The sequence below is a fragment of the Zophobas morio genome, unplaced genomic scaffold (genome assembly GCF_036711695.1).
Source record: "Zophobas morio isolate AGI-343-1 ecotype UQ-CSIRO unplaced genomic scaffold, CSIRO_AGI_Zmor_V1 ptg000012l, whole genome shotgun sequence".
Taxonomy (NCBI): domain Eukaryota; kingdom Metazoa; phylum Arthropoda; class Insecta; order Coleoptera; family Tenebrionidae; genus Zophobas; species Zophobas morio.
The window spans coordinates 21,205,540-21,218,466 of record NW_026972117.1 but is presented as its reverse complement, the minus strand read 5'-3'; the positions used below and the strand labels follow the sequence as shown (position 1 = coordinate 21,218,466).

General features: G+C 32.6%; 1 protein-coding gene across 3 annotated transcripts in view; it reads left to right on the top strand.

Moving 5' to 3' along the window:
• LOC135128016 (DENN domain-containing protein 1A) overlaps positions 1-12,927 on the top strand; it is a 120,528-nt gene that overhangs the window by 66,058 nt on the left and 41,543 nt on the right. For 2 of the 3 annotated variants that reach the window (XM_064054799.1, XM_064054802.1), the window contains exons 9-11: positions 2,121-2,297; positions 2,378-2,410; positions 11,058-11,293. In XM_064054799.1, coding sequence (XP_063910869.1) covers positions 2,121-2,297; positions 2,378-2,410; positions 11,058-11,293 — 446 coding nt within the window. The remainder of the gene's footprint in view (positions 1-2,120; positions 2,298-2,377; positions 2,411-11,057; positions 11,294-12,927) is intronic. The other variant, XM_064054801.1, reaches the window with a different exon arrangement.

Sequence of the window (12,927 nt, the reverse complement as noted above, 5' to 3'; positions counted from 1 at the left end):
CCCTGAAGTAAATGGAGAGACTTTTGAGCATCTTTTGTAGAAAACAGAACTTTAATTTTGGTTTTGGTTGTTATTGGTTAATTTATTAATTGTTTAATATTATATAAAATTAATAATTATTAATTTATTTAATTATCGTTTAATAATTTATTTTGAAATTTCAATCAGAAAGAAACTATGACTGCTACATCAATGAATTCAAAAAAAGAGCTCTATTCAAAAATGCATTAATTATATAATAGTGCCATTAAAAAAAAACTCGAAAGCAAACGAAGCAAAAAATATTTTTTTTTGTCAAATAACTAGAGCACAAATTCTTGTGCCCCTATACCTAATTTCATTTGATTTGTACAATTGGTTCCTAAGATAATTAAGCGTTAATTGTATAATTGACAAAAACATTTTGTGTACAACTGGACTAGAAGATACGTTTGCTTGATACATACTATTTGCAAAATAAATTCATTTGATACGCAAAAGCCTATTTTCTGGCGTTAACCGTTAGCGATTGTTTTAAATTCGCGCTGCCTATGAAAATCTGATATTTTAGTTGGCAGTATTGCCATTTGGCATAATATATTTATTTTAGGTTATAACCAGGCTTCGGCATTGCGGAAGTGATATTCATTGCCGTCTGATCTCCAGCCCTATTGCAGTCGTGGTCTACAACTTCGGGCATTCTTAATAACAATTTCTACTTTTTCTAGGTTTTCCTCAGTTATACGAGTTCTTGTAGATGTTAAATTTGCTTTAAAAATTAAAAATGACTGTTCAAGATCACAATTTTCGTGATGATCTTGATCAGATAAACCTTGAAGTCGTATTTGAAATTGATTCCCCATCACTTTGGCTTTGCCTAACTCTGGTTATAACTAATGACAACCGAGCATGGCTTCCGGTATTAAATTAGCTAAATTAATGACAGCAAGCTGAGTATTTTAAAAAGAATATTATTTGACAGGATCTGACGTCAACGTAATAAAAAAATGTCTTGGACTACTGCGTGTTTAAAACAATCGTGAACGTCAAGTGTTTAATGTGAACATTTGAAAAAAAATTCTCTAAAGCTATTAAAACTTTGTACATTTCTTAAATTTTGGAATAAAGTGAGTCATTAACTAAATGTTGGAATAAGCAGTCTTTCTATTCTTTGAGAAATTTTTTATTCATTTTAATTATAATTTTTTTTTCATTTCATAGTTCCTAGAATTTGAAAAAGTAGATCTTCTTTTTTCCTCTGTCTGTCACCTATTGATGATTTCATCAGATAAGTCGTATTGTAAACTACCGAGCAGATTGTTCGAAATTTTAGACTTACTTTCAGTATATCGTGAAGATTTTGAAACGCACACTAAAAATAAAATGACACACAAAATTTTGTTAGGCAAATCGTATTTAAAATCTACAAAATTATACCTCTATGTACCAATATTTTGTTATAAGTACAACTTTATTCCTAACATTGCGCATGTAATTTTTTTGGAAAAAAAATCAAAATTGTACTATTTAACGTAGAAATTGTAAAGCTAATGGCATGCAGTTTATTCGTACATCAAAATTTTGAAATTATCTGCAGGCAGTGTATGAATAAATTTTTTTGATCTTGCCTAAAATTTCGCAGAAGGCCGTCATGTAATTTTTGAGAAAAAATATTATAGGAAAACGTCATCAGTTTTTTTAGTAGGGACGGTTAGATAAATTTTGCTCAGCTTTTTTTATTAAAAATAACTCCACCATTTTTCAAGATGGAGATTCGGAAAGAAGACCTTGAACTTTGTTTGAGTTTTTATGTAAATGTTAAAGCAAGGTGACCAAAAAGTTCTGTGCAAAATTGCAAATTTCCTTCTTTAAAAATGGTAGAAATATGAATTTTTAAATGTGACCATTTTTTCCCCATAAGAATGAACTGACTCGCAAAGTTTTTTTACCTTTGGGACAGCTATATACCTATGTGAAGAACGATATTTTTTTACTTAAATAAATAAAAAATAAAATTCTGGTGGAGATGAAATAAACCCTTATTTAAGAATTTGATGGTTCCAAAATTGAAACGCATGATTAATCTAGTGTGAGAAAAACAAATAAAAACGAGTTTCTCTATATATTTTTCTATTTTTCAGTTCATCGAGGAAAGACTGGCGATGTTAAACAACGGCCTCGGTTTTTCCGACGAATTCGAGATGGAAACTTTCCGATACTCTGTGCAGTCAGGCTCCAAATTAAAACAACAGTACAAAGACTGGACGTCCACGATGAAAAAAGAAGGTTCCGCTTTTTTCAAAAGTGTAAAAGAGAAGGTAAACAAGCACACATTCCATCCACATATCTAATTTGTGCTAATGTTTTGTTTTCTTTCCGTTTCGTCGTCGTTTTGCAGGCTAACCCGGCTGTTAAGTCCGCTGTCAAAACGGTGAGTTTTGGCTTTTAGTATTTTTACTTTCTCCTCTTAGTGTAGGATTGCATGGGTTTGAACTTTGTTTTGCTCAGACTAAAGGTCAATCAAGGTCGCAAGGGTGTCTCGCGTGTATAACACAACGTTATAATGTTATGAATAAATGAAAGTTGGGGGTGACGAGAGGGGAGAGGCAGCAGAATGCGACCTTATTAAAAGCATCCGTTTAGAATGTGAAGCGAAGATGTGTCGTAGTACTGGATAAGCGTTTATTTGATAGTATTTCCGGTTCTCGTTACTATAATCGCTTTTAATAGCGTGAAGAATTTGATTTATGAAGTCGAAATACGATTTTGTATTTGTCGTTCTCACAAAGTTGGGTTGCAAAAAATTGAAAAGTAAAGTGGTTACTCATACGTAAAAGGTGCAACTGTGTAGTACACTTTTTGACAAATATTTGTTTCGGGTCAATATGTTGGTAGCACTGATAAATAAGTTCTCGTTTAAAAAAATTAGATTTGCGTTAACTAACGTAAACAGTTGCGATAACTGATGGTAAATAATCACATAAAAAAGTGATTATCTAAAGTAAAATTTTCGACGATGCTTAGTACTGGATCGAAAGACCTGTTTGAACTAGCAGAGAATTTTTTTCGACCTACTATGTTTGAATGTACATTTCGGTATTTAAAAATTTCATGTGCATTTGCATTGCATTAAAAAACAATAAACAGGGTGACGCCACTGTAAGCTTTACATTTGAATTTATACGTCATATCATAAATATGTAAATAATACTTTAATATTTTTCGGGCAAATATTTGCCGGGGATCAATAAAAGTGTGAAACGGAGCATTGGTGTGGAATGTTATAAGCGAAAGCTATTTTAGACTTTTTATTGCCCCATCTGACGATAAATTTTTTAATTTGTCTTTATCGGCAACAATAAAATTGATTCCCGATGAGTTCTTCAGTCCCAAAGTCTCGCCTCTTTCGTCAGAGTGAAAAATGTGCGTCATTTATTCCGGATTGTCATTTCCGGTGGTCCGGAGTTAAAATAGGAGACTATATCACGGTGAAGATCGCAATTTATGATGGGCTGGCGGGAAAAAATTATCGTTACTGTAAGAGTGAAGTGTCTTTATCGGGGGAGGATTTTTGAGAATAATTTATCTTGTTACAGTTTAGATTCATCGTAAATATTTATTGCACGCTGGGAGACTACTTTTTTATGGAATAAAAGCGCGTTTGGGTGAAATACGACGTTAAAAGTGAAGTTATTGTTAAAGTGACGACTGCAGACAAAAAGTAATTGTGTTGGTATTTTCATTCGTATTTTATTTTATTAAATTTCACGCCCTTGCCTTGTGTGAAGATGTTTGACGTCATTTATGTTTTTTCCAACTCTGTGTGCGCAAGCAAAGGTGATACACAGAACGCTGCTTGCGTGATCATTAATCATGTATTTGATCAAGTCGCCAAAAAATTTCTTCGAAATTGTCTCTTAATCCGGTCATTTTTAGATTCGTATAGATAAAAAAAAACTCAGTAGTAATTATCTTCAAACGAATTATATAATGTTATATCCCATTAGATCATCCAATTGTCATTTTATCTAATAATAATAATTATTATTATAATTCGTAACTTATAATTAATTTCGGTTTGGGAAATTCCTGTTCATTTATTAATAGTGAGTGGTGTAAAACTAATGATATTATTAAACAACTTGGTTTCAAATGATATTAAATATTCATTAATCTTACTTCCCGTGTAACGAAAATCGATCGAATATTTTACTCGTAAATGAGAAGTGCATTTTCACGGTACGTTTTCACGTCAATATAGACCAAAATATTCGTACAATTATGTGTATATTAAGATTCCTAATAAATTGTTCAACTTTAAACTTAATAAAATAAATTGTTGCAGTAATTTACTTGCCGATTTAATTAAATTTTCTCGCACGTTTAATTATCGGTATATTTGCCAAGCCCTTGAGAAATCAGAGTTCACTTTTGGAACATCTATGAAACTGTTTCGTGACAAAACCGGCTTTAATTTCACTGAAATATTTGCTGACCTACATCTACACAACATATTCCAAGTGCCTTACCATGTGTCGCTATATTTCCTAGAGATCGTTACATTTTACAGCTCTACTTTGTGATAACCGAAATTTTACTACCGATTTATCATTTCCTGTACAAATGGTTCGCTGCTTTCTTAGACATGCCTAAATCGGATTGTTTTTCCGTTGGTAGATGGATCCCAAGTTTCTTGCGCACTTCTCGAGTTTCATCTAAACAGAGACTACAGAGCACTGTTGTGCTATTTGCAATAAGTGTCATTACTCTTGGTGTAACCTTTAGCGTGCCATGTCTTTGAACGGAAACCAGACGAGAAATACTTCCGTAATTACTGCACCGTACGTCGTAACGTTCTGACTAAGAACAGAGGCATTTTTCTTAGCTGAAGACGATGCAATTTCAGTCAAGAAAATCTAGCAAAAGTAGGTATATTTAAACGTCAGAGTTAGGTTGGTTTGCGACCAATAGCTGCTAATATTTAGTAACAAGGAATTAAGTCTATATTGAAAAATGTGGGGCATACATGATAACATTTGTGTTATATGCCGATCGATGTAAGGAAAGAAAGCGTCGAAAATGTTCAATCACATTCGGGTCAGCGCTAGGTTGATAGCAGCAAGTCGTTGAATACAATACAGAATACAAATTGTTATTGATATAAAATTATTTAAAGTAAAAAAAAGTAAAAAACAAACTACGTATTTTTAAAAATCCGGTGTTAAATGTATTTACTGTACAGTTTTTTTTTTTGCATATAAAAACTTTATTAACAGAGTGCTTACCAAGAAGTTGATCTATTTTTGCAGTAATTTAATTTTCTAAAAAATCATTTGCTCAACAACGTTGTTTTTTCGGTTGCGTTATATAACAAAAAATTAAATGTTTACAACGGTAAATGTTAGTTTTAATAACGGGACTAATCCCCTTTAATGTAGCCTGTTTGTGAAATATACATTAATTTTATACAAAGAAGTGTTCAGTTAACCATGATTTGAAAGCACATTGTTGGAAAGCAATTTTTTTAACGGTGTAAGAATCGTAGTCATTTATTTAATTAAAAGCTTTTAATATTAAAGTTCGTCATTTTTATATAATTTGTCGTTCTTTGGTTCTGATCCTGCAATAACTGACCCAAGGAGATCCTTTACCTGTCTTAAATATCCATAACACAAGGGATGATACCTTGACTTTATGAAGGTTTTATGGCAGCTAAGCTGATGGTGGAACAACTGTACTAAATGTATACAAGTTTTTTATTAAGCGATTACATGATACAAAAAAATATGTAGCATATCCAACATTAAATTACACTGAATCCCATGCTTTTAATCGTAAAGGTAGAAGGTGAACAAATTTATTAAAATGAAAATAACGTAATTAAAAAACCTTTAATATGCGGCAAGTGAAAGTAAACACACAAAAAACAACTCCCACGTAATCCATTCAGTTGATTTTCAGTCTTTTAACAGATTAAAAGTGTTTGAAGTCATTTTTACAAAAGTTTCCTCCCCCAGTAAACATTCATGGGGACATGGGGGTTCGCCGCAAGTAACTCAAATTAAATTTTTTGATAAAGCAACATCATCCTTGGCTGGCAAAAAACCGGCCACCTAGAAATATTTCGAAAACCACTTTAAAAGTTACTTCTATATTTTAACAAGTGTGTTTATTTGTCTCTTTTTTTTGGCTAATTTGTACTTCCTGCGTCAACAGGGTATAGTTCTTTAAAAAAAATAACAATCACAAGTTAAATTAATATTACTCCCCAAGCGTAAGTTAAGGAAGTATGTATTGTAATCGAGTCCATCGGGCGAATTGCCACTTTCATATTTTTTCATTTGGACGTTTTGTTCACACCGTTACCATGGAAACCGTGCGTCTAGACGCGGTATTTATTCAGCTGGAATCGGGTCCTGCTCCAACAGTGATCACTACCAATAACTTACGTGAGTTGCGGGATTTCATTTTCATTCTGCGCGAGCAGCAACCGACAGTATCATTATAGAGTCAAATTTAGGGAAATCCAAATAGAGATTTATTAATAAAAAAAGTGTTCATGACAAAACGAGATACTTTCATAGATATTTTAATAGACATAACAAATGCATAACAAGTATAGTAAATTTTTGTGAATGTGCAGTTGTGAAAAAAATAATAAATTGATTTGTTTTGTTTTGTAGAAATCCTTTTTTCCGTACGTCGACGTTCAAACTCGGCTTTTTTTATTTTGTAAATCTTGCTAACCATCGCAAAATTACATATAAGTCTCTTGATAATCCTGGATTTTTACTTGAAATTGGTATCATGATGTTTTCTATAATTTCTGGTTGTCAGCTGTCAAGGGTTATTATTTGCAAAATGTGTCCAAAACATAACCTAAATTTATCGCATGTGACAATTGACATATCTGTCACACAATTACTTCTGACAGACTCAGTCATTTCTACTCACGCGGTACTAATTAAATTAATTAATAAAAATTATGAAAATGCCAAGTTTTTTTAAACGGCTCAATTCAGTATGTCCAACATCAGAATATTTAGTGTCTGGCTAGTTGTTGGAACAATTAAGGAAAAAACCTCTATTAAGCTGCAAGAGCGGGTGACTATTAATGATTGAAGCAAATTTTAGAGTTGGCAACTCTGAATTATTGACAGTTGTCAATTTTGACATCGTGAGTGTACCTAAAATAACCAATGAGAAAATGGCAGCCACTGAATTAGTACACAAAATTTCAATTTAATATCAGGTATGCCATCATAAAATTTTAATTATGTTGCCAACCTGACAAAAAATTCACAAACATTAATAGTGACTCGGTATTATAATTCAATAACAAAAATGACATTTTGTCCGTAAATAAAGAATTAATTGTTAGAAGAATTTAATTGTATTGACGAAAGAAATATTTTTATTATTTATTAACTTGAGTAATCCTTACATGTAACTAGATTGCAAAAAACTTAACAAAACGTAATAGAGCAGATTTTTAGAGTTAATTTTATGATAGGTAATAATTCTCGGAAACAAATTAAGATGTTACGGAGTGACTATCAAAAATAAAAAATTAAAGCAAATTTGTGTGTTGGCAATTCTGAATTATTGGCAGCCATGCTAGTGTATTAGTTCACAGTTGTCAATTTTGCCATGAGTACACCTAACAAACGTATTGATTGGTTGAGCTAATGACTTGGTATCATAAATATCAATTTGACAACCATGTAAGCCATCATAAAATTTTGGATTTGTCACCAACTTGACAAAAAAAATCACAAGCATTATAATGTAGGGTCTATCCGACGAATCGCTCCTTCCAGGTTTTCTTGACGCTCTCGACCCCGAGAATAAGGTTATTATACTTCCTTAGTTTACGTTCGGAAAGTAAAAAAGTAGGTCTCCCGTTTCCGTCTGTCTGTCGCCTGTGTCATTTTTTATTAGACAGATAATTTCCGAAACTACTGGATCGGTTGTGATCAAATTTTATGCGTATGTAAGGGATATCGTCTAGTAAAACGCCAACCAAAGTGTCTAATCTCCAAAATTTACAATAATACGTTGTTTAAATTTTATATTTTCTGCACGTTTAGTTTATGAACCCGTGTTGAGCTTTTAGCCTAGATATTCAGATTTAAAAAATTGGTCGAAAGTTGTTTCGGCAGAACTTCCCTCGCTTCTGAAATACAATGATAATTTTTTTTAGTCACCCTGTATACGCAAATCCAAAAAATATTAGTGGAATGTCAAGTAGACTTATCATATTTTGAACATTTTAGCTAGGATTAATTCAGCAAAATTTTGGGGTGACCTCATCAATTTTTTAGGGGGGATGAGTAAATACATTTTGATCAAAAATTTACCATGCTTATGATAACTTAAAACACCTCCAAGATTTCAAAGCATTCGGTTTTGTAGTTTCTGATTAAATCAATAAAATAAATTTATGCATTCCTGGGTAGATTCGAAAACATGATGGTATTGTGCTCACTCAAGCAAAAAGTTCTCGTTATTTTTTTTGAGATGACTTCGTCAATTTTTGGAAGTGGATGAGAAGTTTGAATTCTAATTAATATTATAATAAAATTTCGTACTCTTCTTACTGTTAAGAAAAAAGGAAAAATATAAGCCGCGCCCAGCCAAAGAAGGGGAATTTAATTGCAAAATCCTTATTATTTCTCTACAAGAAATTACCATGTAAGACATGTTTTTGAGTATCATGTTATTCAAAAAAACACTTTGTATATTAAGAAAAAATTAAAGCCAAAGATTAAGCCCCACCCATACCCTGCCTTGATCTAAATAGAGTTAAGTTTTCATTCGTTGGCAAACTTACAAAAATGTCAAATCATTTTAAACGTGTTTTAAGTTTCTAAGAATAAAAAAAATCATCACAATTGAAAAAGGGCGTGTGGGCGGGCTTATATTTTGTTTTTCTTTTATTTTAATACGTGCAGACTACTTAGGCTCCGCCCCATAATTGCAAAATCCATATTTCCTTGCAAATATGTACCATTTTAACCATGTTTTAAGTTTCTTGTTGTGAAAAGATGGCTGTGTATATTAAGAAAAAAAAGGCAAAATATAAACTCCACTCCAGACTCAAGTGTGATGAATTTTTCATTCGTTGTCAGACCAAGGGGCGGAGCCTAATTACAAAATCGATATTTCCTTATACAAATTTTCCATTTTAAACATGTTTTTAATTCATGTTGTGAAATGAAGTTTACACATATTAAAACAAAAAGGAAAATTGAAGCCCTATATTGTGATGATTTTTTTTATTCTTCGTGAAACAAGAAATTAAAACATATTTTTGAGTATCGTGTTCAAAGAATACTATATAATACTATTAGGAAAAAAAAAGGCAAAATATAAACCCCGCCCACCCGCCCTATCTCAATTCTGGTGATTTTTTTATTCGCTGTTAACCAAGAGGGCGGCTTGACTGCAAAATACTTATTTTTCTTTACAAGAAATTAAAAACACGTTTTGGAGTAGTGGCAAATTTTTTTGAAGAAATATGGATTTTGCAATTAGGCAGGTATGGGTGGGGCTTAATCTTGGGCTTTATTTTTGTCTTAATTTACATAGTATTTTTTGGAACTTAAAAACGTGTTTTTAATTTCTCTTAGAGAAATAAGGATTTTGCGGTCAAGCTCCGCTCCCTTGGCTCACAATGAATAAAAAATCATCACAATTAAGATAGGGTGGGTGGGCGGGGCTACATTTTGCCTTTTTGTTTTAACATGTGTTGACTTTTTTTCACAACATGACATAAAAACATATTTAAAATGGAAAATTTGTATAACGAGATATAGCAATTATGGGGCGGAGCCTAATTGCAAAATCCATATTTCCTTGTAGAAATGAACCATTTTAACCATGTTTTAAGTTTCTTGTTGTGAAAAAATGGCTACGTATATTAAGTAAAAAGGCAAAATAGAACGGATAAAAATATTGAAAATCTGTAAACGCCACTGCTTTTACCTTAAAGGGAGGGAACCTGAATTTAACATTGGAAATATAACGCCTAACGCATATATGCATCAGATTTGCGTTGTGTCCCTCATCAAGCTAAAAACACGTTTACAGAATTTCAATACTTCTATCCGTTCTAAAGGTATAAGCATATGAAGTTTTATATAGGACACCTGTATATTATATTATAATTTTTTTTTAAACAATCATTTATTTGTACATGTAGGTACTTATTAGCTTATTACTTAGCTGAACAAACACATGCTTTTTGTTGACTTGTTCATTTAGTCTGTGACCCAGACATAAAATGTGTTATATGAGAGGTTAATTTTGAGTACTTTCTTTTATTTATTCAAAAAAAAGTATGCATGTTTCTCTTCATTTGTTAAAATCAATGAATGTATTTCAAACTCATTTAGTGTATTTGTTTTTGGCTTTGTGATTATTGTTTATGCGAAATGATCAATTTATTTATTTGAATTTTTATTCTCGTAGAATGCGAATGTCGGTCGGTTGGATACTTTTAATTTTTAGAAGTGTTGTACAGTTTTGAACTTAAAAAACACTAACTGTTCATAGCAAAATAATGACGAAAACCCAATTTAAAGTGCAGTGTGACATTCACTTTTACCCGTGCCAGAATGAGTTACCACTGCGAAATTTTAATACAACAATAACATTAATTTATGGATCAGATTATTCCTTCCAGAAATTTTATTCATCGCCTGAAAAAAGTTATGAAATTTTTACCAAAAACCACACGCTGAGACCGATTTTACTTGCGCTTCAGTAATGTTCTTATATTTTACAGAATTGCTGCCAGGGGGTATCTGAAAAAAATTAATTTGTAAACCCACTGATTTTATCGATTATCTCAAAAAAGGTTAAATAATTTCCTCAAGGGGAGAGACGTTCTCTGCAAATACCTCTCCAGATTTTTTCTAAATCACGTTATTCATTGTTGATTACAGTATATCGATTCCTAGAAATATTATCTTCCTTATTTGAAATTTGTAAACTTAACACCTACATCAAGCTTATTAAAAATCCTATTTCTTTGTCACACTGAAAGCTTACTCAAGTCATTTCTTAATCACCAGGTGAAGGATGGCGGTAAGGGTATGAAAAGTGCCTACCGAGGTCTCCGCTCCCGCTTGAAAGAGAACCAAGGACCTCAGCAGCTTCAAAACGGCCTGGACAGTCCGAACGACAAACCTCGTTCAGCCCCCAACTCGCCAACAGGCAAACGACGGACATTCGGCGGTATCATTGTTCCGACGGCCAACCACCGGAAAGACGGGACGACGTTATCGTTCAAAAGTTCAGGATTCGAAAGGTCAGTGCAGAACCGCCGCCGCCGCCATTAAATGAATTCGTGAATAGATGCGTTCGTTTTTACCTTTTGAACACCACTGGCGTAATGCGGCAAGGTATCAGACGAAAGTCGTAAACCGACCGAATTGTTTCTGGTTTTGTACTGTTCTTTGCGAAGACGCTTTAGACTTGCAGACTGTGTAGGTTTGGGGGTGGAAGTGGAGGTGAGGGTTACTTTGTATTCATGGTCGTGCAAGATGTGAAATTTGAATGAGGGTTATTTGGAGTCAAGTCGAGACGGTTAGTGCGGAATAGTGTTCACTATTCGCTGTACGTGAAAAGGAAATCGTCATAGAGTGGACAAGAGAGGCATAAATTGGATTTATTGTTTTGTGGAGTGTGTCGATTGTGTTGAAATAGAAAGATCGGGCTAGCATTAGTGGTATTTCGAGGGTTTGCTGCGAAGAGATGAGGTTGTAAAATAATTTCTGACTTCTTACCACATACAATTGAAAAGTAGCATGCAGAGGGTTAAGAGTTTTTCAAATAACGTTTACTACACTGAGTATTGCAGGTGATATAGTGGAATTTCGAGATGCGGTAACAAGTAAAGTAATGTCAATTTGAATGGTAAAATTATAGAGCGGATTTATAAGCACATATGCAATTTACCTCTTCGAACTTGCCAAAATGAGATTAATTTTGGCAAGTTCTAGCCCCGCCCACCCGCACTTTATTTTCCTGGAGAATATGTTCCTTACCAAAATCAGTCTTATCTTGGCAAGTACTAACCCCGCCCACCCGCCCTTTATTTTCTTAAAAAAATGCCTTTGGAAATTTTCGAAATGTTCTGTTTCAGAATCAAATTTTTGAAATACGCCAAACTTTGCCTTATTTCATTCATTTTTGAGATTCTTTGTAAGGTCGTAGGAATTTTCGAAGAAATAACCCTTCCAAAAAATTCTGGAAATCGAAATCAAGAAAAGAATCTCTCTTCGTAATTTCCAGAGGTGCTGTGATGCCAGACAAGATTTTCGAAAGATACTTTTTCAAATTCAAAATTTCACAAAAATTACCTGATATCATTTTGGCAATTTTCGAAAACTGGTAGGAATTTTCGAATAAATGAAGCCAAAAAAATTTAGAAATTGAAACGAATAAAAAAATATCTTTTAGTAATTTTCAAAGGCGTTATTCTTCAAGAATAAGAGTTTCGAAATATTCTATTCAAATTCAAATTTTTTAAATGTGCCAAGATTTACCTTAAATTCATTTTTGGGACTCTGGAAAAATGGTACGAATTTTAGAAGAAATAAAACCCAAAAACAATTCTGAAAATTAAAATCAACAAAAAAAATCTCTATTGGTAATTTCCGAATGTGCAAAGTCCCCGGACCAAGATTTTCAAAATATTCTGTTTGGAATGAAATTTTAAAATATTTCAAAAATCGCTTCATATTTTGATAATTCTTGACAAATAGAAAGCATTTTCGAAGAAATGAAGCCGAAAAAAATTCTGGAAGTCGAAACCAATAAAAAAATGTTTGAAACATGTCAAAATGTTCCTTATTTTATTCATTTTTGAGATTCTTGAAAGGTCATAGTAATTTTCAAAGAAGTACTAACTCCACCCAAAATTCTGGAAATCGAAATCAA